This window comes from Bombus vosnesenskii, unplaced genomic scaffold, assembly GCF_011952255.1.
Source record: "Bombus vosnesenskii isolate JDL3184/JDL3185 unplaced genomic scaffold, Bvos_JDL3184-5_v1.1 scf7180000013364, whole genome shotgun sequence".
Lineage (NCBI taxonomy): Eukaryota > Metazoa > Arthropoda > Insecta > Hymenoptera > Apidae > Bombus > Bombus vosnesenskii.
The window spans coordinates 167,405-194,319 of NW_022882997.1; the positions used below are offsets into that span (position 1 = coordinate 167,405).

At 35.9% G+C, this 26,915-nt stretch overlaps 1 protein-coding gene across 1 annotated transcript in view; it reads right to left on the minus strand.

Moving 5' to 3' along the window:
* The window catches only part of LOC117237252, a 32,452-nt gene extending 7,316 nt beyond the window's left edge, over positions 1-25,136 (minus strand). The window contains exons 1-3 of the mRNA XM_033501020.1: positions 24,978-25,136; positions 24,301-24,426; positions 13,581-14,098 (exon numbers count right to left, since the gene is read on the minus strand). Of these exons, the coding sequence (XP_033356911.1) occupies positions 13,581-14,098; positions 24,301-24,426; positions 24,978-25,136 (803 nt within the window). The remainder of the gene's footprint in view (positions 1-13,580; positions 14,099-24,300; positions 24,427-24,977) is intronic.
* Positions 25,137-26,915: the final 1,779 nt, after the last annotated feature.

Genomic DNA, 26,915 nt, shown 5'->3' on the forward strand with positions numbered 1-26,915 from the left:
TGATGGAAAATTTACTGCGAGTAAAATATAACTGAACAATTTTAAACATCGATATGGAATTTACCAAAGTACTCATTCAAATAGAAAAGCTATCTGCCGGTCATGCAGCAGTTAGACGATATAAAGAGATAAGTCTGTACCAATTGTTACCAATTGTCCAAAACTTTGCTATCAAAACTAAAGAAGAAAACTTCAGTTTATGAAAAAGGAGAAAAGAATGCAATACTTTCGCGTATACTACGACTTAGGAGATTATAAGCTCTACCTTCTTGTAATTGGTTATTCAATAAATCCAAAAGCATTTACACATGTTAGTGGCAATATTCTACCATGTAGATATATACTACTTCTAGTAAAATGGCTTAGATAATCATTTTCATATCTCGGAATCAATTTCATATCAACTTTGTAGTATTCACAACAAAATTTTTAAAGAATAAAAATATTCGTTTGAGGACTGTGTTATTAATAGGTCCATGTAATGTAATGGATCATCCCTCCTAGCAAATAATAAGTTCCGTTCAAACAAAATTGAGGTAATATTTGTATCTTCACATGTGACACCGATTTTGCTCGTCAAATTGTTCTAAAGGTATTGAAGAGGAATTATAAACGATTCTTGTTACTATATGTTCTATCACAGTAAAATGTAAGTTGATGTCAGTTAACATTACAGGAGCCGACATATGATCGCTAATATTTTCAATACATTCAAATACATATTGGCAATAGTATTAATCCTACGCATTTGATATTGTAGGATTAAGATTTATGACAATTTTAATATTTTAACATCCACGCATCAATATTGCTAAGCAAAGATATTAATAATAATATTGATTACGTGCGATCAAAGTTCAATATTATTAATCAATATTCATAGCGCAAACTTGAAGCAGGGATTTCAAGCAGAATTGAGCAGTAACTGATTGTCATATAACCACTTCCGTAATCGATTATTAAATGTAATCATAGTAACTGTAATAATTACTCAATTAATTATTGATTAACTATGTAGGAAAGGGGGCCTCAACTTCAATAACCTTGATCTCGATATATGTTATTGTGGAGAATGTCTTGAGTCCACATTCACTTTGCCGAACCGTGGAACGATCGTGTTCAAAAGTTATGACAAAAGGAAAGTAGTATTTATTACATTAAATTTACTTCGAAATAAGAGATTAAAAATAAAGTTGCATATACATTTGTGTAGGTTTGCAATTCTAACAATTTTACGGTATGTTTAGGTTAGTTTAGTAGGTTAGATCCTATGAGTTTAGTGTTCCCAGGGCTTCTGCGTCGCACCTGAAGACGACTACCATGAGAGATTTAATGGGAAAGAATTCTACGCTATTCTGCATCCTCTTTCCAGGGGCTATGAAGGCTATCTTTCGAAGATTTCCTTCGCGGTAAAAGAGAGGAAAATTTCATGGGATGGATAGGGGGAACAGAATCCCTAAATTCATCTAAAAATCCAACCTAAACACTCTTTTCCGCATAATTACCAATCATTCTTCAAATAAATCAGTGATCATGAATAACTTTTGTAGTTTTTAATCATAAATCAATAATTGTTAAGCAATTCAGTGATTAATTTATGCATAGTTTATAAACTTAATTGTTCGATTCAATAGAAGTGATTGATATTCTTGATATCCATTCTAGCATATAATCATAATGTATAATCTTGTAAACTGCTTGTCAGTCAAGTTCACAACCCAGCAGTACAGTAACACTACAAAGGCTATCTACGCTGTGATTTTAATATCTTATAGTAATATATACAATTCTTTCCTGCAGAATGGCGATATCTACCATTGAGTTTATATAACTTTCATATCATCAGATCAAACTTCCAACTGTAAGTGATACAAAATTTTTTGAATATTTGCCGGAGGAAAGTGCTATAAATTCTGATAAAATCGTATTGTGTATAAAGTACAAATTGCAATGAGCGGTTATGGAAGATAATTCAATTTTATCACGCATGTGAAGCGAAAATACGGGGAAAATCAGTGTAGGAGTACAAGACACATAAAGCTCGTGTAAAATGTGGACGGGCAGAAGTAAGTATTTGAAGAAAATGTATAAAGAAGCTTTGGAATATTTTAACGCAAGACCAATTTGATAGAGATAGTATTAAATACTTAGTAATTATGTATAAAAAATTTTTCCTACAGATATAACCGCCACACAAGATATTAGCAAGAAACTATTACTACTACTATATTGTATATTGCTTATACGTGTACGCTCATGGTACATATGTATCATCATAGAATAACCGCTTATCTATTGTTTCTATGTCACATCACAGTGACAGATAATCTCCGGCAGATAATCTCTATAACGGCCGAACTTTTCAATATTTATTTCTTTTTTTTTTTTACTAACTCGGGACTAATTTCAAAATATAAAAAGTCATCTGAACGCAAAAATCTCGCAAGTGTCGTCAGCCGCTTGTCGGCAACCACTATTTAAAATTACACAAACTCAAACCTTACAATCCCAGAAAAATGAAAACACTGATCGATTTGATCATCGTGGGAAGGCTGACTATTACCCAATACGTAATATAATTTTGTATATTAGGGTAGCTGAATTGAAAAAATTAATCTATATCTAATGGGGATAATCAATATTTTCATTTTACTGCGATAAGATTTGCGTTTGTGTAATACTTGCGAAAGGCAGCCGTTAAACTATGTGAGGTTTGTGTGTTAAAAAAGAGATCTTTTTTGTATAATTTTTAAACTATTTCATATTAGACAACCTTGCATTTATAACTTCCGCCATTGTGCTTTATAACATATTTCTACTCTATCCTTTTAAGGTACTTTTTCGACCTGTTTACCTATTATGCACATGTGTTTATAGAAACAGTAGATAAACGGTTACATCATGCAGATGTATACGTTGCCATGGATGTGCATGTATAGGCAAAAGTCAATAGTCAGTAGTAGTAAGAGTTTTTTGCCAAAATTTCGGAAACTAAAACCGAACGGCGGTTATACACATAGGAAAAAGTTGTTCAGAATGATAAATTTTACAACATATCTAAATTTCATCAAAATCGTGAATGTAGCCCTTTTTATGCACAATGTGGCGGATCAGTATCAACAGGACGCCGACAGGTAGAGGCATCAACGCGGCGCAACACCTCCCGGGCGATCCGCGGGTACCAACCGCCAACACCGGAGGGCTACAACGACAACGAGTCTATCTCGCTAGCGGTCGAATATACGGGCGAACGATACAAATACCGCACCTAGCGAGACTCTCTCTACGTCTAAGGCAGGGACTACCGGGCATAAAATAGGGATCAAAACCATACTCTACGAAGAAAACATAAATAGACAGACCGCAGACACCAGATGGAGATACAACATGGCCCTCCTCCGGAAAGACACCAAAGACAAACACAGAAAAACACAAAAAAATATTGGTGGATACAGAATCCATAATAAAATAAGAGAGAACATTAAACCGACAGAACTCAATTCTGACACCGTATAACACAGGTGTAAACTGTAAATACTGTAAATAATTGTAAATAAACCTATTTGACATCCCCCTCCTCTGCCCCCTCCCTCTCATCCCACCCCTTCCCAAAGTTACACAGCACCCAAAAAGCAGACCACCGAAGCGTCCTGTTTTGCGACCAAGTTTTCAGGACAGAAAAAAATAAAAAAAATTCATAAAAAGGCTCCGCTCCCCAACGGCTTAAAACCCAAAAACTGTATTATACAACGAAAAATGTAAACCGCCGACACATAATACAGCATGGCTACGTCGTACCGCCGCGTATCGGTACCTTTGCCTAACATATCATTATAAAAATCCACCGTTTATTGTGAATATGTATCTAAAACTGTATCTTGGGCTAAATAAACAAATAAAAAAAAAAGGGACTACCGGGCATAGCCTTACTGACGAGTCCACCGGTAGTCCCAGGACGAAACGCCAAACTCTCTTTTCATCTGGCAGCGACAACCTCCGCCAAAACAATTATCAAATATTTATTAGTCTTAATGGTACCGCCAAAGCGCGTAGATTTTTTTCTTACTTATATTCAACGATTTAAATATATCGGCATGTAGATTGCATGTTATAAGTCTTCGTTATCTTAGTCAACGGATTGAGAATGAATACATTCCTCCTTAAAAAGATAACCGAGGTGTGTTATCCTTAATTTCTCAATGACCCATGTAAAGTTTTTCGTCGGTAACGCATAAAATCAAAAAATTATGAGCTCAGACTATGCGGTCCGTTGAAAATAATTAAAAATATTATGAAGTTTAGTGTGTAACAAAGAAAAACTATTCCATACTAAGGTCGAAATGATAACACACTCTGTTAATATGTTTAGAAATTGCTCAGTAGTTCATGATCTACCAACGAGTAAAGATTACAGTACAATATTATATAAATTTGTAAGTATGTGTGACGCGGAAAAAAATTAAACGAGTCTGAAAGAAAGCAAATTCTTGAAATAAAGCAGCAACAGTTATCAGTAGCAAAAGTATCGAAAGTAATAAGATGAAGTCATAAAGTAATACACAATTTCTTAAAAAATGTTGAAGATTATGGCAAAAAGAAAAGTACTGTTGAAAGTCAATAATGGAAAAATCTAGTGTTATTGCCAGTATTTCAAGTGTTCGTCGAGTTCTACTATCCTGCAAAGATATTAAGAGGCTAAAATTGAAAAAGAAACCTTCGTTAACAACGAAATACAAAGTAGAAGGTTTCCATTTTGCAAAAGAAAGAATATATTGGAAAAAAAAATGGAGAAGTACTATTGGAATGGAGGAGTACTATTTTCAGATGAAAAAGATTCAACTTGGATGGTCCTGATGGGTTAAAATATTATTTTCATGATATAAGAAAAGAGACAATGTCAAAATTATATCCAGAAACTATATAAATCAATACCAAATCGTATAATAGAAGTAATAGAAAATAAAGAGGGATGTACCGATTATTAAATAAGTATATATTTTTAGTAAGTAGTTACTGTTGTTCTTAAAATAAAACAATTTCTTTTTGTTACACACTAAACCTCATAAGATTTTTAATTATTTTCAACGTACCGCATATCCTGAGCTCATAATGTTTTGATATTAAACGTTACAGACGAAAAACTTTGCACGTGTCATAAAAATAACACACCTGGGTTATCTTTTCAACGAAGAGTGTATATACTTATTATTATGAAGAAATAAAGTATAATTTAGAGTATGTGTAGTCTGTACGCAGAATCGTTGATATATAGACAGGTAGAATGAGCAGTTTTCTTGGAATTATCGCATACTGGATGTGTAATAATTTAGAAAGAATGTCTGTTGCTTTAGCATCCCGGAGTTTTCGTGAAATTTACAGTTCAATTAGAATAAACGTATTGTTTCAAGAAATATGTTTTAATCTAGAAAACGACAATTACAATTTTATTAAAACGTACAAAACGTTTGGAATAAAAGAAAGATATATAAATAATTCTGAACATGTCTTGAATGGAATGGAACATGCTAGTGACAGCTCTTAATCTCATAATGGAAACAAAAATGGAAGAAGGGCACTTGTAAATCAAAGTTCATGTTTATTAATCATTCCATTGCACAGTATCATAACAATATCATTTACGTTGGGAATAATATACGTTAAATTTCTGTATTACTGCTGATGCAACTAAGATTTTACAAAATTCAACAGAATTGTCAATCGTAAATAGTAAAACCATCAAGAAATGTAACATTGTATGGAAAATGACAGTTCATCCAAAAACTACTTAAATAAATCAAGAAATTTAGGACATACACTTAATAAACTAAATTTTTAATATTCAAGAAAAAAGTAGCAAATTACACAGAATTCTTGATATAAAAAATCCACTGAATAACCAGGATTTCACTATCTGGAGGAATATTAAAACTATACTAAACTTTCTGTTATGTCACTTACTATATAATCCAAGATGAGCATAGTACTGTGGTATTTTTATACGAAAAAACGATATATTTTAAGTAAATTTTTTGCAAGTTACTTCTAGAAGCAATTTTAAACAGTATGGAAGTAAGATTTAATGTATATTTATTTTTTCCTACTGGAGAAGCTCAGAAAGCTGCAATACCAGCTTTATCACACCCCCGTATTAAGCATATGATTATCTTAATTATAAATGTATCAAAAAGAAAATCTAATTTTTCTAAAAAGCCGTAGTGGAAACCTGCACACATCCGGCCTCTGATATGAATTGACGTTACAGGCGACTGGTTGTCGCCTCGAGCTGATTATCACAAATCTCGAACAATTATAATCGAGTTAAGTTATAAAGGCAAAATATTGGGGGTTTTCCGAAGAATTCCAAAGGAAGGTCCCGGTGTCCTTTCATCTCCGACATATACAATGATATAATGACTTTTTTTTCAGATTTCACCTCAGCTAACCAGGCCACTTTTTCCAAAAGAGTTGTCTACTGTTTAAAATTATGTGGTATTATCATCGGAAACAAACGTTCTAAATTTCAGCTTTCTAATTGTTCGGGAAGTGAGTAAAATTTCGCTTACAAAATCCCAGACGAGTTCCAGTCCGAGTGCCGAAGCGTGCACACGTGTGTCTAGTGCCCTGTGAAGTTCACAAAACAACACGTGACGCCCATCCGTCGAAATTGAATCGAAACAAACACAATCCAAGTGTTTCCAATCTTATTAGTGAAAAATTCCAACGCTCCTAAGCTCTACTCGAATCATAGCCTCACAGCCTCTCGACTAGTTATTCAACTTGAATTAACTAGTTCGATGATGGCTCAAGAATCGCGACCAGTCTCTCTGGAGCAAACCGCACCGCACCGCGCTACCGCCTCCGTGGCAAAAGAGCAATATATCCCTCCATACTATTGACACCAAAAACATTAAAAAGCGTAAACTAGAATCAGTGAAAACAAACGCAAACGCTAATCAGAACGAACAGTCAGGAAGCTGTGTAACCACATACAATAGATACTCAATACTACAATCCACAAACGACTCCATGCACGTTACAGATTCACCAAATAACCTACATAAGCAAAAAAATTCCCCTCCCCACCTATATTTGTTGATGATGTCATCGATATATGAACAATGGTAAAGTCAATTGATAAAGAAATCAACAAAGAGGAATATAAACTAAAAATAAATAATAACCAAGTCAAAATTCCGCCGGCTAACCCAGACTCATATAGAAAGATAACAAAACTATTAAAAACATTGAATGCTACTATCACATCTACCAACATAAACAAGAAAGACCTTATCGAGTGGTACTACGCAACATCCACCACTCGGCTAACTTAGACGAACTGAAGTTCGAACTCCATAAACTTGGTCATGAAGTAATTAACATCAGCAACATAAGACATAAAATCTCAAAAAACCCGCTATTCCTATTCTTCATAGACTTCAAACAAAAACCTAATAACAAACAAATCTATAACATAACTCGACTAATGAACACGGTAGTAAAAATCGAACCTCCTTTAATAAAAAAAGGAGATAGTGCTATGTAAAAGGTGCCAAAGGTACAGTCATACGCAGAAATACTGCAATCATAATTTCCGTTGCGTTAAATGTGCAGGTATACACTCCACTGAGCAGTGCACTAAATCACCAGAAACCCCAGCGAAGTGCATCCACTGTCAAGGAGACCATCCTGCTACTACAAAGATTGCTCAGCTTACAAAACCCTATACATAAAAAAGTATCCTAAACTCAGAGCCAAAGAGACAACCAATCAAATACCCAGTCCTCCAAAATTCACTACTACTTCAATCTCCTATGCCCAAGCAGTACAAGGAAATCAAAATAATCCGAAAACTCATACTGACCATTCTCAAAATAGTGTTCCCAATCCACAAGACACAGACAACTTCTCTAGACTCAGGACAAAATAAATAACTTACTATTATTATTAATGTTGAGAATTGTGGATCTTTGAGGCCGAAATAATGTTATAGGAACACTAAATTTATACTGAGGATTAATATTAAAACAATGATATATTTATTTCATGGACGATTCCTTATATATTCATCGATACACACTTGCACGCGTCTCAGCATTTTCTTCTATACCCGACTGTAAACCGACTCTTCGACGACTCTTAACCGACTCTTCGACGGACCTTAACCAACTCTTCGACGGACCTTAGCCGACTGAAGAGTTTACATTCATTTGTTTTCGAGACGCTTCGGACACACATACTTCCACACATTGATATTCACATACAGGTATCTCTACTACGCATTTAACCTAGTCCAGCACTGAAAATTATACATATCTCAACGATTAACACTCATCATGGATAAATTAATACGCCCAGACGCAAAATAAAACTAAGACGCATAGCTCTTTGGAATGCCAACGGTCTAGCTCAACACAAATTCGAACTAGAACTCTTCTTAAAACAACAGCAAATCGACGTAATGCTCGTATCGGAAACCCACTTCACCGACAAAAACTATCTGAAAATAAACGGTTATAACTTCAAACATACCCAACATTCCAGCGGAAAGGCCCACGGTGGCACCGGAATCATAATCAAATCCAACATTAAGCACTACGAACTTCCATCATTCCAGAAAGACTACCTCCAAGCAACAAACGTAGCAATAGAACACTGCCACGGTACAATTACCACTTCAGCAGTATACTGCCCTCCCAGACACTCTATCGCCAAAGAAGACTTTGATAACTTCCTTGACGCTCTGCGCAATAGATTTATAGCTGGAGGAGACTGTAATGCCAAACATACCCAATGGGGCAGCAGACTGGTCACAGTAAAAGGTAAAAATCTCTTAAACAGCATAATAACCAACAATCTCAACTACCTCACCACATACGAACCCACACACTGGCCCACTGACACTAATAAAATACCTGACCTACTTGACTTCTTCATAACTAAAAATATTTCGCCAAGATACGTCCAAATCAACTCCTCGGCTGATCTCTCTTCTGATCATTCCCCCGTGATAGCAACAATCAGATCAACAATTATCGAGAATACACCTAATAGCTTTATTCATAACCAACTCACCAACTGGCAGCTCCTTTGAGAAGTCTTTAATCACTCAACTTCAGCCTTAACTTCACTAAAAACTAATGAAGATATCGAAGCAGCCACGGAATACTTAAACATAATAAACTTAAGGAATACTTAAGCATAATAAACGCTATCCGCTCCTCCACACCTACTAAGACTTCTATCAGCAAACATGAATATCCCCATTACATATTTAACAAAATCACAGAAAAACGGAAAAACGTAGACTAAGAAAAGAATGGCAGACACACAGAACACCGGATGACAAACGCAAACTAAATAATGCAACTAGGAAGTTAACCAAAATCATCAAAAAATATAAAAATGACTGTTTTCAAAAATATCTCGCCAATTTGTCCCCTACAGCTGACTCCAACTACTCACTATGAAAGACTTCCAGGAAACTCACGCGACCCCCGGAAATAATTCCTCCAATTCGCTGTCCGCAAGGAGGATGGGCGCGGAGCCCTAAAGAAAAAGCCAACCTGTTCGCTAAACACCTATCCAACGCATTTAAAACTCATTCCTCCAATATTGCCCCGAAAATAACGGAATACCTGCACTCTCCCTTCCAAATGTCTCCTCTTATTAAACCTTTCACTTCTCTAGAGGTTACAGAATTAATCCATCGCCTAAATCCCAGGAAAGCATCGGGGCATGACCAAATAAGTAATGAAGCAGTTAAGGAACTTCCCATAAAACGGATTTCACTTATTACATCAATTTTCAATGCAATCTTTCGCCTTGAATATTATCCGAAGCCCTGGAAAATATCAATGATAACTCTCATCCCTAAACCCGGAAAACCAATACACGAAACTAGCTCCTATCGCACAATTAGCCTTCTACCCACTTTGTCAAAACTATTCGAAAAGATGCTCACGAATCGACTCCTTCCACTCTTAGAGGAATTAAAAACACTGCCGGATCGCCAATTCGGTTTGCGGAAGCAACATTCCACGATGGAACAAATTCATCGTTTAACACACAATATAAGCCAAAACCGAGAAAAGAAAAAATACTGCTCAGCAGTATTCCTAGACGTTCAACAGGCATTCGACAAAGTGTGGCATGAAGGACTTTTCTTCAAACTGAAGAAAATCTTACCACACGCATATTACTCCATCCTAAAATCTTACCTAACCAATAGACAATTCATGGTCAAATACTTAGACGCCACAACCGCAACATTTCCAATAGAAGCCAGCATACCCCAAGGCAGTGTACTTGGACTCCCACTGTTCTCGATCTACACTGCCGATTTACCAACCTTAGCAGAGATGACAACACAGCACTACTAGCATCCCACTCAGACCCAATAATGGTATCCCACACTCTTCAGCGAGGTCTTGACTCTATGGAAAAGTGGTTCCACAAATGGGGGTTCAAAATTAACGAAAACAAATCCACACACGTAACCTTCACGTTGCGAAAACAAACCTGCCCTCAGGTGACCATTAACAATATCACAATTCCTAACAAGGATTCAGTCAGATATCTGGGCATGACTCTGGACAGGATATTGACATGGAAACAACACATCATAGACAAATCGAAGCAACTTAAGGCTAAACTTAAAAAATCTTACTAGCTCATTGGCCGTCGCTCCAACTTAAGCACTGAGAGCAAAATAATGCTATATAAAGCCATACTAAAACCTGTTTGGACATATGGGATCCAACTACGGGGAACAGTGAGTAACTCCAACATAGAAATCCTACAACGATTTCAATCAAAAACACTAAGATCCTTAATAGATGCACCTTAATATGTCACCAACGAAACAATCCACCGCGACCTCAAGATATCCACAGTCAAAGAAGAAATATACAAGTTCAGAAGCAGATATAACACAAGAGTCAACAACCACCACAACCCATCAATCACCCACCTACTTGACACGACGGACCAGATCCGCAGACTAAGAAGAAAATACCCTTTAAATGGAAGCATTAGATTCAACTAGAATCAACATAATATAAATTATTATAAACCAAGTTATTGAACCATGCCAAATGGAGTTATTTAAAATTTTCAACGAGAACTGATTGTAAATAGTCTACCAAATAAAAACAAGAAAAAAACAAAATTCCAAACAGACAAACAGATAAACAGAAAAGTAAGCTAAATGGAAACCATTAAAAATTAGACGTGAAGAAGGTGCTTCCATATACAGAGTATCTCATTGTGGTTTACCCACTCAATTATCTTTTAAAATATTCAATATTCGAAAAAAAATGGTCCAAATAAAATCTACTTGGACAGGGACATCTTGTGATGGGTACAAATCTTATCTAGGAGGACGCGCTTTTGTGAATTTAAGATAACCTTTATTTTTTAAAATGCCACTATATATTTTTTTATGCGTCATTTGATTCTCATTCTAATTCTGCAAAAAGTATTAAAGTTCTTGGATCGAATAATGATTAGTTTAAAAGATATTTTAACTTTAATGTTGCAGAAATTATCATATGTAAGATAAGGAAAACACAAACAAAAAGTATTGCGTTTTCGTTTCTTATCATTTATATGATAAGTTTTACAACATTAAAGCTAAAATGTCTTTTAAACTAAACATTTTTTGACCCAAGTATCTTAATAACTTTTTGAACAGAATTAAAATATACATTGAATGGTGTATAAAGGAATGTATAATTCCATTTAAGAAAAAACAAAGATCACCTTGATATTTCGAAACACACCATTTAAATAAGATTTGTCATCATCACAAGATATCCCCATTGAAATAAAGTAAATTTTAAACATTTTTTCCGAATAATGAATATTTTAAGAAATAATTGTGTGGATTGATTAAAATGAGACACCTGTAGATACAACTGTCTATGTATATGAATAATAAATAGATGTGTATGTTATGTATTGTGATATGTTAGATATTATGTATATATACAAACAAGCAACTGCATTTCTTATGAAATAACATGCCTATCGTGCATATAAATTTTTAATTTTTCTTTCTAAGGCTATACACGCACTAGCGACAGTTTGTTGCGCACGAATTTTTTCACTCTTGCTCACATCAATCAAAAGTTCAATTTTTTCTTTTCTAATAACAAGAAGGTTTGAAAAAGGCAAGTTGTAGTCGCATCGGCAAATGCGCGCAAGATGAATGCTCTTTTCGTATACTACAAAACTGTTGTCGGACATATTGTAGCTAGTGCGCGTATAACTTAAGTCTCGATTATCTAATGCGTTTTGGTTCTTCATGAAACGGTTTAATGGAGGTTCCATTGTGTTTACATTTCAATGTCACATATGACGTAAATAAAGACAACCATTTGGATATTTACTGTGAAGAATGTATAATACCATAATAAAATATAATAGTGGTTAATCAACCTATTATTCATATTTGGAGAGTAAAGTAAATTAAATTTAATATGATCCGATCAGATTATAGTTGACATAGAAATGTTCTCGTACTGCTTCGTGCCATTATTGAAACAACAAAAAATTAATGAATAACAGAACAGTATTATGCCTAGAAAAAATTTCAAGTTATTATAATTTTTAGCGACTCGATCAGTACTTCAGTCAAAAACTTTTAGCACAGTTTCCTGCTGAACATCAAACGTTTCGTTGTCGTACGTGCATATCCATTAATGATGGCTTTGTATAATACAGCTTATCGCTATATTCACTTATAAAAGTGGCTTTTCCAATAGCAACCATTTAAGTCAAAAGAATGCTAATTTGGGCAAATAGAATTTTCAATCCTCCTCCCACGATTCAGAAATTGTAAATTTGTGAGTAGGGATCATTGACAATAATATTGACCTTGTTTATTTACCTGCACAGACTGACAAGTTAAAATCAGTTACAATCTCTATGTTTACAACATAACTGCACTAACTGTTATAGTCCACATTTTTTTTGACTAGTTCCAAAATTTTTAATCGATTGAAACTTGTTGTCTTCCATTATTCCATTCTTCCATTACTTTTCCATTATTTTTTATTGAATTTGCATATATTTTATCAATAGCACGAAGTGAATTTTTACATACCATACTAATAGATGGCATCAATTCCATAACTGATACCATTACCAAAGTATGTTGGTGAAGAATGAAATGATAAAATTACTTATGTATCTACTTAGTCTAACATCTAATGACACTTTAATATAACTTTCAAGAGAATGGTTAAGTTGCACTATATAATTTCAGTACTATATGCTGAGATTTAATTAAGATATGATTTAGAACTAACTAAGATAGGAATGTAATATATCAAACTAAAACAAGAATTAAAAGTAACTGAGAAACTAACTGAGATTTAATCTTGTAATAAGTAGGATACAGAGCAATAAACAAATACCTTGAGTATCAAGATCAAAATATATTTTGTGATCTATTTTGTGACCGATCTCTATTTATCCAGAGGCCGAATCAGTTTCATAAGCAATATTATCTTTTTTTATTCTGCATATGTACGAAGAAAATATAAAATTGAATAATAATTAATAATTCTTAAACCAACCTTCGGCGTATATAATTTTGGCGAACCTTCTTATTCACAGACCTAACAAAATCAGCTCCTGTGAAAGGTATGGATGGATGTGATGCAGTAGAAGGTTGTTGAGCTGATTGAGAACTGGATGTTTGTTGCTGACATTGTTGTTCTTGCATAGCTCCGCCATGAGGACTAGGAAGTTGCGATGTATTGGCGACTGGTTCACCAACAGCAACCCATGTGCTGCAGGATCTCGAAGCATGATCAAGTCGTGCATGTTCCAAAAGCAAAGTATTTCTTTGGGCAGTGTTAAGGGCCAAAGTAGATACAGCTGATCGCAACCCATTCGGCCCCAATATATCTGGACTTGGCAGTTGAGATACGTCGCTCGTGCTAAAACTTTTGCGAAGTCCAAGTGCCGAAGAAAGTACTCCACAACTACGAATTAATTCATTTTCTTCTTCAAACCAAAGAATTTCTGGTATATCTGCTGGCCTAAGGAAATGAAAGAAAAAATGACGTAGTTGCATCAAGTCCTTAAATATCTTAAATTAATTATATTAGATTTTCCCAAATTTCTACATTTTAACCCGATTAGTTGAAGGAAATACAGAACTAATTCTCCATAACATTGCATTGCATTTTACTGTAACTAAATGTTTTTAATTTTAGTAAATAAATTTTACTGTATAGTTAATATGTTCAATACAAAAGGACTAGTTGTAGGAGCTGTTTTCTTACTATTTTACATGTTAAGAAATTAGCATATTATTATTTGTCGTAAAAGTTTAGATGAAATATAACTACATTATTTTAGTAATAACGCAAGATGACGTATATTAATAGTGAAATAAAAAAAAGAATAATATTAGAAATAAAATGGGATGTCCGCATTCCATATCAAGGATTTGTATCTCTTTCAAGCACTAAAAAGTTGTTCGGACAAAAAAGATTGAATAAGTTTGTTCGCTGTAAAAGGGCCGAAGTTATTTTTATAGAAAACATAAATCAACAGATTTTTTAAGAGGATATAGCGCAACACATAACATCCGCCCTCTATTTATTTCTTAAGACACAGCACTAAAAATGTATCCCAAAATTTGATTATATTTATATTATGTTTTGTGAATGAAATTATAAAATATTTTGTTTGAATTATGCGAATACGTGGAATGAGGATTAGATTTACATTAGATTATGAAAGCTAGAAACAAATAATTTTTTATTTTAGATAAAATTTTCTTGTCAGGTTATATTCTATCATTTTTCTATATAATTTATAAAATAATCAGTTTATTTCCGTTAATCTTAATTTTTTGTGCTTTTTTCTTACGCAATAATATCGATTTTTTATACTTAGCGTTTCCGCAAAATTATATTCTTTTCTACGTTAAATATAGTTGCGGAGTATAGTTGCGGAGTATAGTTGTGGACATACAATTATCGTATTATCTGCTGACGATGAGCGTTATTTTGTTACTACATGTGCATTGTTCACTATTCAATAATAGCACATGCTACTGCGAAAACGGGTGAAAAAAGTCACTCGCTTGCGTTGAGCATTATGGCGCAGCTATGCGTCTTGTCAATGAAAGAAATTAGCCTAGAGATATGCATAAGTCTGTCATCTTTGACACTTTTAAATGCCTTTTATAGCATAGTATGCGTGTGTGTTAATTGATATTATATTGCAAGTTCTTCATGTACGATATTTACCGCCGTATTGCGTCTGCTTGTTCTACTGGAAAACTGCACGTGTATATGACTATGATTTCTTTAATTATATTATACATTTTTTGTAATTTTTTGTGACTAGGACACTGCCTTCTGTTGCTATGACGAATATTATGAACCATTTGCAGGAGAATTGTTTATCTACGTTTTGTCTTGCATGATGTAGTGCTTATCGTGTATTGCTTCCTTTTCCCATTTATCTTTTTTCTATTTCATAGTGAGTATGTAGGTATTTTCTGACCTTTCTCGTCTTAAGTCGAGTGGTGTGTATATATAATATGTATTCATATGTCTAATATCCCTATCTCTCCTTCTTTTCGGTCCAATGTTATTCCGCTATGCATAAATTCGGGTGCGGTTTGCAGTGTTTTGTAAGTTTTTTCTGGTTAAAACTTCGATATACCGGCTATCGGCCTTTCAAACTCAAGCACCCTACGGAGATCCTTACTAAGTTCTCGCCCTAGTCATAAATTAAGATAAGGCTAAATAGCGCTAATAGGGCTATCTTTCATAATATCGTTAAGAAAATGCCTTGCCTCTGGGTATGTTAAGGTTGTTAATATAGTGCAAAAGCTTTCTGATTTTAGCATTTGTATGAGTCTATATTTATATTCTCTTTTGAGTTGTTCTTTAATCTAGGTATAATTTACATTCCTGTTTTGTTCCAATCCGAATTATACAAGGTGTCCTGCTACAGGTGTAAAAAGATTTAAGGGGTGATTCATTAAAATTAATATAAAACAAAAATTAAGAAGAAAAAAATTACGTTTCCGGTTTTTTATTTATCAATAATTAAAACTCGATCGAAATATGCCTGTGCATAAGCAAACCTTCTTACACGAACGGAAGTAGATCAGCTCGAGCAGCGAGGTACACAATGATCCTCAAATCGAATGACACATGGGCAGCAGCTTAACAAGTACCAATCGTAGAGAAGCATGACTATGACATTCAGAAACGCATCCTGCACAACGTTTTGTAAGAAAAATCGTAGATTAAATATTAAACACACTTACGCATTGAAATCCATTGCGACATATTGGCAACCGTCCCATGAAAATTTTGAGTAGTGAAAAGTAGTGAAAAGTAGTTAATAAACAAAAGCACATGTAAATAATGTTTATTCGAAGATTACACACGTATCACGATTTTCCTGTCTGTAAATTTCACAGAAGAATTATATACACATTCAGTATTCTTGAAGTACCATTGAATGTGGTCTTGCATGAATCACAAGCAATTTCCACGCAAATTACTGATCACTACATATTATATTATATTATAACAAATAATGAAAAAACCAAAGAAATTAGAAAAAAAAATGCTTAACCTTATTACTCGAAGGATTAATTAAGGTATTATTTTATGAAGTTATGTGTAATAATATAAATTAATATACAACTAAATGGAAAATTGTGTTTATCATTTTAAATAGCTCTTTTAAGTTTTCGTTGTCGAAATGATACTATTCTTGCAAGGCAGTTTTAATCATTTTTAACACTAACCTTACCAGGCTCGATCAAATAGCCGGCTTCAAAATTTAATTTAAAGTTGTACACTCATTATTATTTCTTTTGTTCATCTACTTTATGTAAATTCTTATATTAACAAAAATTGAAAATTGATCAGATAATATTGTTAGTGGAATTATATTCTGTTTGACTATTGATCAAGTGTCTCTTTATTTTCATATTGTCAAGATTTTGGTAGAAATGTTTTTCATATCTATAAAATTATATGTTTTGTGTCTTCCTTTCATTTAATTCTTTGTAGCTTTCCTATTTGTCAAGTCTTTCTATTTGGTTTTACTTTTGTTTCCTCTTTATTTACACTGTTATAATATTTTTTGTTTGTTTCGTATCATAGTTGTTGTGATAACCGCATGGATCAGTAATTGTTGTCATTAAGTGTTGTTACGATAATTTATGTGGTTTTATTATGCATATGTTACTTTTGGTAATTAGAGGGACCTATCCCTACCCATTTAATTATGTTACTTAGTATTTCATTGTCTCTACTTTGCTATGTAATTATGGGTTGTGTTCTCTGTAATAATGATCTTTCTTATGGTTGTGTTGTTATCTTGCGTTGCTAGTTAGATGGATGTCCGTGTATATATATGTAGTATCGTGGAAAGAAGGGCCTGTGGTGGCACTCGATAGTAAATACCACCACTCGACACTAACTAACGTCGGACGACGGTAGAGCAGTGGTTAGCGCCTTAGGTTACGAACGTGTTTGGGACCCGGGTTCGAATCCCGGCGACCGGGTTTCTTCCACGGTACAAAAAATGAGGAAAAGAGCGGTCGTACCCAGCAGTGACCTCTACAGAGCTAAGCAATGAGCCTTTGGAATTTTGGATAATCCCGCAACATTGTAATCTAGAGTCTACTATAGCTGTAATTAAACAATTGTAGTTATTCAATCCGATTGTAATTGTTCGCGAGTTGTGACAATGAGCTTGGGCTCGAAGCGACAGCCAGTCGCCGAACATAGCCGCGGTCACGGGATGAATGCTTTGTCTAACAAAGGTATGGAGTAATTCTATAGCTCTCCTTAAAAGACATATTCGTGGCGACACGCGACAGTAAACATTCCAACGGTTTCTGTCCCGTGGCTCGCCACACGCAGACCCTATTCTTCGAGCAAGATGATTGCCAGATGTCGATGTGTCTCCGCAGTACATGTTCAGCTAGCCTGAGGGCCCGTCATAAATCTTAGGATTTAGTTGACTAAAGTCCTTCAAACAAACAGTCTTTGTCCCAGCTACGGGAAAATAGGAGAGACCTATTATTCAACGAACGGCGTCTCCCACTAGCAGTTGCTTGTTTTCCCTCGAGGGCAACTAGCATCTTTTTCTAACCACGGATATGGAGATTGACCAATTAGCAGCAACGCCAATTTCCCTTACTTTCCGAACGAAGGATTTTCTCGACGAATCCGATGATCTCGCGTCCTTAGACACACCCCGTAATAGTTTTCCTCTGCGGCATCATCTGAAAGGGAAAGGCATTCTCTCTCGCGATCTCATCGACGAAAAGAGTAACCTCTTACGACCCGTGAATATTACGCGTCCGACTTAGATTTTGTGAGCACGTTCATCTATCATCCCGTCGACCGCGGATTCGTTATTGAACCTAAGATCATTGCCATTAGTTTCTCGAGTATCTAATTACCACGGTCACTTGTCCAGTTCTACGATAATCGTATTTGCATTAGTTGAAGTCTTCTCTATTGCATAGCGACACGTGTAATCCAAACGAAGATCCGTTTCACGCCCCTAACCCTGATTCTAATGTAAACCCGACATATATATATATATATATATATATATATATATATATATATATATATTTTATTTATTTATTATCTATTTATTTATTTATTGTATTAATATTTGTATTATAATTATGAAACTTTGGTTTTGTAAATTGTTGTTGTTTTCGTCTATATTTGAGTCTAGCAACCTCTTCCCATAATTTTTGCAGTTCATATGCATTGAATCTATTGTTTTCATTAGGACTTTTTTCTACCTGATGAGTCTTTGCTGCGTGATGATGTTTTGTGGTTGCGGGTACTTATATATACCATTTTATGTCGCTCGTGTCCATATTCTATGGTTACAATTTCTAATTGTGTGGCTTTGCAGTAGCACTACACGACAGTTTTATTTATTTTGTATGTCTGCGTCATGCGTTGCCTTGGTTGTCCGGCTTTCGTAATTGTTGCTTGTCCCGTCAAAACACTTATTATATCCCGGTAGAGGTGACCACCTGTGCTACACATTACCCTTATTGGTTTGTATGCTGGCGATTTCTATATTATTCTTATATGGAGGATATGAATTCTATTATTATCATTATTGTAGTCTGTTCCTTTCATTTTCTTTGCATTTTTATGGATATATTTTTGTATTCTTTTCACTGTACTATTTTCTATATTAGAGATATTTTGTGTGGATACTTTGATAAATTGTGTTTCTAAATGGTTGTAATAGTATCTGTTCAACAGGGAAATGTAGATATATGCCATAGATATCTTTCCAATGGCCCAAACTATTCAGTGCATTTATAGAAGACAGATTAACACTAGCCAACCGCGTGCGCCACGCCGAACTATGTTTCCACCGCGCTTGACCAAGCCAACCTATACGTTGTCCTTCGCGTATTTTTCCAAATATCGAGGACTAATATTCACTACTCAAAAACAAAGAAGTCTAAAAATTATTTAAGTGGTTAATTATATTTTAGGGTAATGGTTTTATTTAACGATTTCACATATTATTTATACAAAACATCAAATTAAAAGTATGTATTAAACGTATAAAAAAATACAGGTAAAATTAAAAACATTAAAAATAACTAAAAATAAATAACCACTTGAACGTGAAATTAAAAATTCATAATGCATTTTAATATTTTTTTACAGCGTGGTATCGTTCGGTTAAAACTTTATTTAGTCATAATAGATAGCGTAACTTTTAAATAATTTTAACACCACTAAATTGGTGTATTTTATTATATACTGTACTTTATAAAAGCAGAAAGAGTGGCGCAATTAATTAGGAACAATTCTAGGTAAACAATAACTGATAATAACGATAAAAAAAAGAAAACGCGTTGCTAAAGTGAAAAAGGGAGATCTCCCCGTCCGGTCACGCAGCGATATTCTTCACAAAAGGGAGATCTCCCTATTCGGTTAGCTAAGTGGGTTGACCATATAGATTATTTGCTAAGATATTTTGATGATGGACTAACGCCTCTTTATATCTTTTAACAATTACTTTCCTGGTTCAATTTCAAGATCTTTTCTTCACGATGTTCGTTTCTAATATACCATAATGCTTTGACCATTATTCGCAGAATAATTATTTGAAGAATTTGTAACGATTTTGAACAATAAGCCTTTGTGTCATATTTTGTAAAATATTTTTTCAAAGCTTAGGAATGTAGCAGAACAGCATAATTTATTTGCGAAACGAGCAATGGTGTTGTTAATAAATTTATGAACTTCTTTGATTGTAGCATATTGATTACAGAAATTGAATTAATGATCTGGTATAAAATTTTTTGCTTTGATGGTTGTTTTCATTTCATTGCTATTCTATCGGTTTGGGAAATATTTTGTTCTTAACGCTGAATTACGAATAATAGTCAGGATTTTAAAGAAAGTTCCTTAACAATTCTATTGTTGATCCGATGACATTCAGATGATCACTTTATTGGAAAATTGGGAAACTGTTTCAAAAAAGTAAAGTTCGTCAACTATATTGAGCTTCGTTCTTTTTTCTTTTTTTTTCTTTTTTTATTGATTAGAATACTACAATCAATTCTCACAGAAAATCTTTAGTAATTATGTCGTCATGTTTCCATTCCATGCTATGTAAACTTATGGTAAGGCTACTTTTTTTCATACGTATTTTAGTAAATAAAAGTTTCCTTTGCTAGTTAAATCTGTTGTGTCGATGTAGTGTATAATGCCTTTTCAGTCCTCTCCGGTAATCTGCTCTGTTTAGAAAGACCCAGAAGTCACCTGACTAGAGGATTGGAATGCTTAATCAAGCGTGTGTTGTAATGGTTACTGAATTTCAAAATTTCTTCTTTGACTGTTGACATTTTTAAGTCTCTATGAATGATTTCATTGGTTACGTACCAAGAGGCATTACAGACAACTCTTAGCGTTTTCGATTGGAATCGCTGTAGGATCTCACTGTTAGAGTTACTACCTGTGCCCCACAGTTGTATTCCCTAGGTTCATACAAGTTTTAGAATAACATTTTATAATATAATTTTGCTTAAAAACATTAATCAAACACTCATTTCTGGATCTTTGTAGAAATTTTTTGAGTTTTCTGTTCTTGAGTTGCGTTGTTCAGTTTCCTTTATCTCCAGGATGTCTACTATTTTGTCATAACATTCGTAGATTCCTTTTATCTCCGATTTTTTCTTCATAGCGTTTGGACACTCGTGTTGGATTATATACTCCAGTTTTTTTTTTTATTTATTTGCTGAAATTACAATCAATTCTCGCGTTGAGAATTTTCAATAATTTTTCTGGCGTGGCGCAATGACATGGCTGATTATTTATAATAAGTTAGTACTTATTATAGATAAGTATAATTTATAAGTGTGTTATAAATAAGTGAATATTACTTAATTTAGATAGCTAATTGAATCTAGCGTTTAGGTCTAGCGGGTAGTGCCTCTTCAGTCTGCGAATCTGGTCCGTCGTATCAAGTAGCCCAGTGATTAGGGGGTTTCGGTGTTTGTTGATTCTTTTGCTATATCTGTCGCTATATTTTGCTATTTCCTCTTTGACGGTGGGTATCTTGAGGTCGTGGTGTATTGTTTCATTGGTTACATACCAAGGTGCGTCAATTAGGGATCTTAGCGTTTTCGATTGAAAGCGTTGGAGTATTTCAATGTTGGAGTTACTTGCTGTTCCCCATAGTTGGATTCCGTAGGTCCAGACAGGTTTTATTACAGTCTTGTAGAGGGTAATTTTATTCTGTATGTTTAGTTTGGAGCGTCGGCCCGTGAGCCAATAGAGTTTTTTTTAGTTTGTCCTTTAGTTGCTTCGTTTTATCTGAGATGTGTGTCTTCCACGTTAGTCTCTTGTCCAGGGTCATGCCCAGGTATCGGACTGTGTCCCTGCTAGGAACTGTTGCATTGTTGATGGTGACCTGGGGGCAGGTTTGTTTTCGGAGCGTGAAGGTTACATGTGAGGATTTCTTTTCGTTGACTTTGAAGCCCCATTTGTGAAACCACTTTTCCATGGAGTCGAGACTTCGCTGGAGAGTGGATGAGGCTATTACCGGGTCTGCGTGGGTAGCTAATAGCGCTGTGTCGTCTGCAAATGTCGCTATTGTTATATCGTTTGATATAGGTAGGTCGGCAGTGTAGATGGAGTACAGTAGGGGTCCGAGGACACTACCTTGGGGTATGCCGGCTTCTATTGGGAATGTTGCGGAAGTGGCGTCTAGGCATTGAATTGTCTATTGGTTAGGTAAGATTTTAGGATGGAGTAGTAGGGGTGGGGTAGGATCTTTTTAAGTTTGTATAGTAGCCCTTCATGCCATACTTTGTCGAATGCCTGTTGGATGTCTAGGAAAACCGCTGAGCAATATTTTTTCTTTTTGAGTGTTTGGCTGATCGTATGAGTTAAGCGGTGGATTTGCTCTACTGTAGAATGATGTTTTCGGAAGCCGAATTGGTGATCTGGGAGTGTTTTCAAGTTCTCTAGGATTGGAAGGAGTCGGTTCGTGAGCATCTTCTCGAATAGTTTGGACAGGGTAGGTAAAAGACTGATTGGGCGATAGGAGCAGGTTTCGTATATCGGTTTACCGGGTTTAGGGATGAGGGTAATCAATGAGATTTTCCAGGCCTTAGGATAGTGTTCCAGGCGAAGGATAGCATTAAAAATCGATGTGATGAGTGCTATCCCTTTTGTGGGAAGTTCCTTGATTGCTCTATTGCCTATTAGGTCGTGTCCTGCTGCTTTCTTGGGGTTTAGGCGACTGATTGTTTCTATAGTCCCTGCAGAGGAGAAGGGTTCGATAGGAGGGGACATTTGGAAGGGGCTGTGCAGGTATTCAGTAACGTCCGCGGCGGCTTGGGGGGAATGGGGTTTGAATACTTTTGACAAGTGTTTAGCAAACAGGTCGGCTTTTTCTATAGGGCTTCGCGCCCATCCACCTTGCGGACGGCGGATAGGTGGGATTATTTGTGGGAGGCGTGTGAGTTTCCTGGAGGCCTTCCATAGTGAGTAGTTGGCGTCGGCTGTGGGGGATAAGCTGGCGAGGTATTTATGGAAACAGTCGTTTTTATAGTTTCTTAAGGTTCTGGATAGCTTTCTAGTTGCGTTGTTAAGTTTGCGTTTGTCCTCCGGTGATCTATGAGTCTGCCATACTCTTCTTAGTCTACGTTTTTCCGCTATTTTTTTTAGTATGTGTTGGGGATATTCTTGTTTGCTGCTAGATGGCTTTGTCGGTGTGGAGAGGCGGATTGCGTTTATTATGCTCGTGTTTAAGTATTCCGTGGCTGCTTCGATATCTTCCTTTGTTTTTAGTGGGGTGAAGGCTGAGGTTGAGTGTGTGAAGACTTCTCTGAAGAGCTGCCAGTTGGTGTGTTGTGAATGGAGCCATTAGGTGTATTCTTGATGATTGTTGAACTGACTGTTGCTATCACGGGAGAATGATCAGAGGAGAGATCAGCCGAGGAGTTGATCTGGACGTGTCTTGATGGGATATTTTTAGTTATGAAGAAGTCGAGAAGGTCGGGTATTTTGTTGGTGTCAGTGGGCCAGTATGTGGGTTCGTATATGGTGAGGTAGTTGAGGTTGTTGTTTATTATGCTGTTTAAGAGGTTTTTGCCTCTTGCTGTAACCAGTCTGCTGCCCCATTGGATGTGCTTGGCGTTATAGTCTCCTCCAACTATGAATCTGTTGCCCAGGGTGTCCAGGAAGTTATCAAATTCTTCTTTGGCGATGGAGTGTCTGGGAGGGCAGTATACTGCTGAGGTGGTGATTGAGCCATGACAGTCTTCTATTGCTACGTTTGTTGCTTGGAGGTAGTCTTTCTGGAATGATGGAAGTTCGTAGTGCTTAATACTTGTTTTGATTATGATTCCGGTGCCACCGTGGGCCTTTCCGCTGGGGTGTTGGGTATGGTAGAATTTGTAACCATTTATTTTCAGATAGTATTTGTCGGTGAAGTGGGTTTCCGATACGAGCATTACATCGATTTGCTGGTGTTTTAGGAAGAGTTCTAGTTCAAATTTGTGTTGCGCTAGACCGTTGGCGTTCCAAAGGCCTATGCGTCTTGGTTTTATTTTGCGTCGGAGCGTATTAATTTATCCATGATGAGTGTTAGTAGCGATAGCAAATTATTTATTTGCTCTGATTGTTTCTCTATTAGCTTTTCAAGCCTAGAGAAGTTGTCTGTGTTAGGTGGGTTGGGGACACTATTTTGAGAAAGATCCCTTTGGCTATTCGGATTATTTTGGATTCCTTGTACCGCTTGGGCATAGGAGGTTGTGGTAGTGGTGAATTTAGGAGGACTGCGTATTTGATTGTTTAAGGGGATTGAAGTAGTAGTGAATTTAGGAGGACTGGGTATATTTGATTGGTTACCTCTTTTGTTCTGAGTTTAGGGTACCTGTTTGTGTATAGGGTTTTATAGGCTGAGCAGCCTTTATAGTTGGCAGGATGGTCACCTTGACAGTGGATGCATTTCGCTGGGGTTTCCGGTGATTTTGTGCACTGGTTAGTGGAGTATGTGTCTGCTCATTTTACGCAGCGGAAGGTATGGTTGCAGTATTTCTGCGTGTGACCGTATCTTTGGCACCTTTTGCATTGCACTATTTCTGTTTCCACAAGCGGTGGTGCGTTCATTTGGCGACTGATGTTGTAGATTTCCTTATTGTTAGGCTTTTGTTTTATGTCTATAAAAAATGAGGATAACGCGTCTTTCGAGACTCTATGCCTTATATTACTTACGTTGATGACTTCGTGGCCGAGTTTTGAGAGTTCGTATTTGAGTTCGTCTATGTCTGCTGAGTGGTGAATGTTGCGTAGGCCCACTCGAAAAGGTCTTTCTTGTTTGAGTTGGTATGTGTGAAAGTTGGCGTTCTAGGTCTTAAGCAGTTTGGTGATTTTTCTGTATGCGTCAGGGGTTGTCGGCAGAATTTTTACTTTGTAGTTGGTAATCTTCGGGTTGTAGTCGTCCTTGGGGATATCTCTCTCTGAGGACTTGATCATTGTTTGTATGTCGATGACATCATCCACTAATATTGGTGGGGGAGGGGGGATCCTCTGTACTTGTTGGTTTGGCGGCGGGTCTGCGATTTCCATGGCGTCGTTGGTGGATTGCAATACGGCGAACGTCTTGTGGGTGTTTATTTGTATCGTTGATTGTTCGTTCCGGGTGTCGATCGTATCTGGTTTTGATGTTTCTATTTTCTGTTTCTTTGTAATTTTAGCGTTAGCCAGGAGAGCCTGGTCGCGATTGCTGGGCCATCATCGAGCTAGTCAATTCAAAATGAATAACTAGCCGTGAGGCTATGAGGCTAGTATTCAGGTTGGGGTTAGGTGCGTGGGATTTTCTTCTCCCTAAAGTGTAGGAAACACTTGGCTGTGTTCACTTTCGATGGTTGGGAGACACGTGTTGTTTTCGGATTTCACTGGGCACTAGAGACACATCTGCACGCTTCGGCACTCAACAGCGAACTGATAATCATATTAAACACGAAAAATGTAAAGCGCCGACACATATCACAGCATGGCTACGTCGTACCTTCGCGTTACGATACTTTTACCAAAAACATCACTAGAGAAATTCACCGTTTATTGTGAACACCAAAAGGTATTTAAAAAATTTGTATCTTGGGCTTAATAAACATAAAAAAACATACGTATAATTGTAATTACCTTCGTTACAAAGTTGTTGGAGTAAACATAAATTTAGACCTGTTAATTCAGTGTAACCTCAATTGAACCACCCCTATTATCGTAACAGAAGTCAGGGAATCGATCAGTTCGTGGCGGCGATTATTTAATCGTAACAGGAATTTACTGTCACGCCTCATGCTGCGCACGGTCCGTAACGTAGACTAAAACTACCAATAGCGCGAATGAGCGCTCCAATTTGAAATTTAAATAAATTTTAACAATTTGTATAGAAACCAAATTCGAGCTTCACAACCCCCACGGAATAACCCGTCACATGACGATCCCTCTACGATAGACCTAAATATAAATAAGCGTAGCGATATAGAAGAGGGAGAGATAATTCCTTAGTTCAGAGTAGTTAATTCCTCAGTTCTGTGTGATTAGCTCCCAGTTTTTGTTAGTCTTGTTAATCGACGTGTTTGCATTGGTCAATTTGTAAATTATTGAAAATCTATCAAATTAAAATCTTGTAATTAATAAGAGTGAAAACGTATTGCGAACGGTTGTAACTTCGAGTATTTGAAATTTCAACGACAATTCTGTCAATATCCAATTAGAATACGAATAATCATTTTTTTTTGTGCAAAATATTTGTTTTATAATATAATAAGATTAAGCGAACATTTAGTTTCACCAACTTTAATTCTCTCCCGTGCCAGTACTCCTGCGCGTAGCAGCTTAGCCGAAACGTGGAGTTTAATTGCCGATCGCATTAAATAAGAGACAACACTACAATTTGATGTGAATTCAAAAATTAACGGCAACAACCAAAACGAGCCAAACAAAACGTAACAGGGTAAACATTTTGGTGACAGTGGTGGGATTCGCTCCACGAGGATTAAAGTTGGTTTAACGGTGAGACTAGCTCCACTGAGGATTAACATTTTTTTTGGTTATTGACAAGATTAAATAGAAACATGGCGACTTCATCAGAATTATCGGACAAGGACGTGCTTTTGTCAGTATTAGAAAAATTAAAAGCATGGGACGTAAACTTTCGTACGATGAACGACATGGATGAAAGACTCCGCGAATTACAAGATGACATAGGTGTACTCAAGGCAAAGAAAGAAGTAAAGACACCTGTATCACAACCGACAATCCAGCCAAGGTCAGCATCGATGGATAGTGGGTCACAACCGATTAAACTAAAAGACGCGATCGAGTCGGTACCAGTGTTTG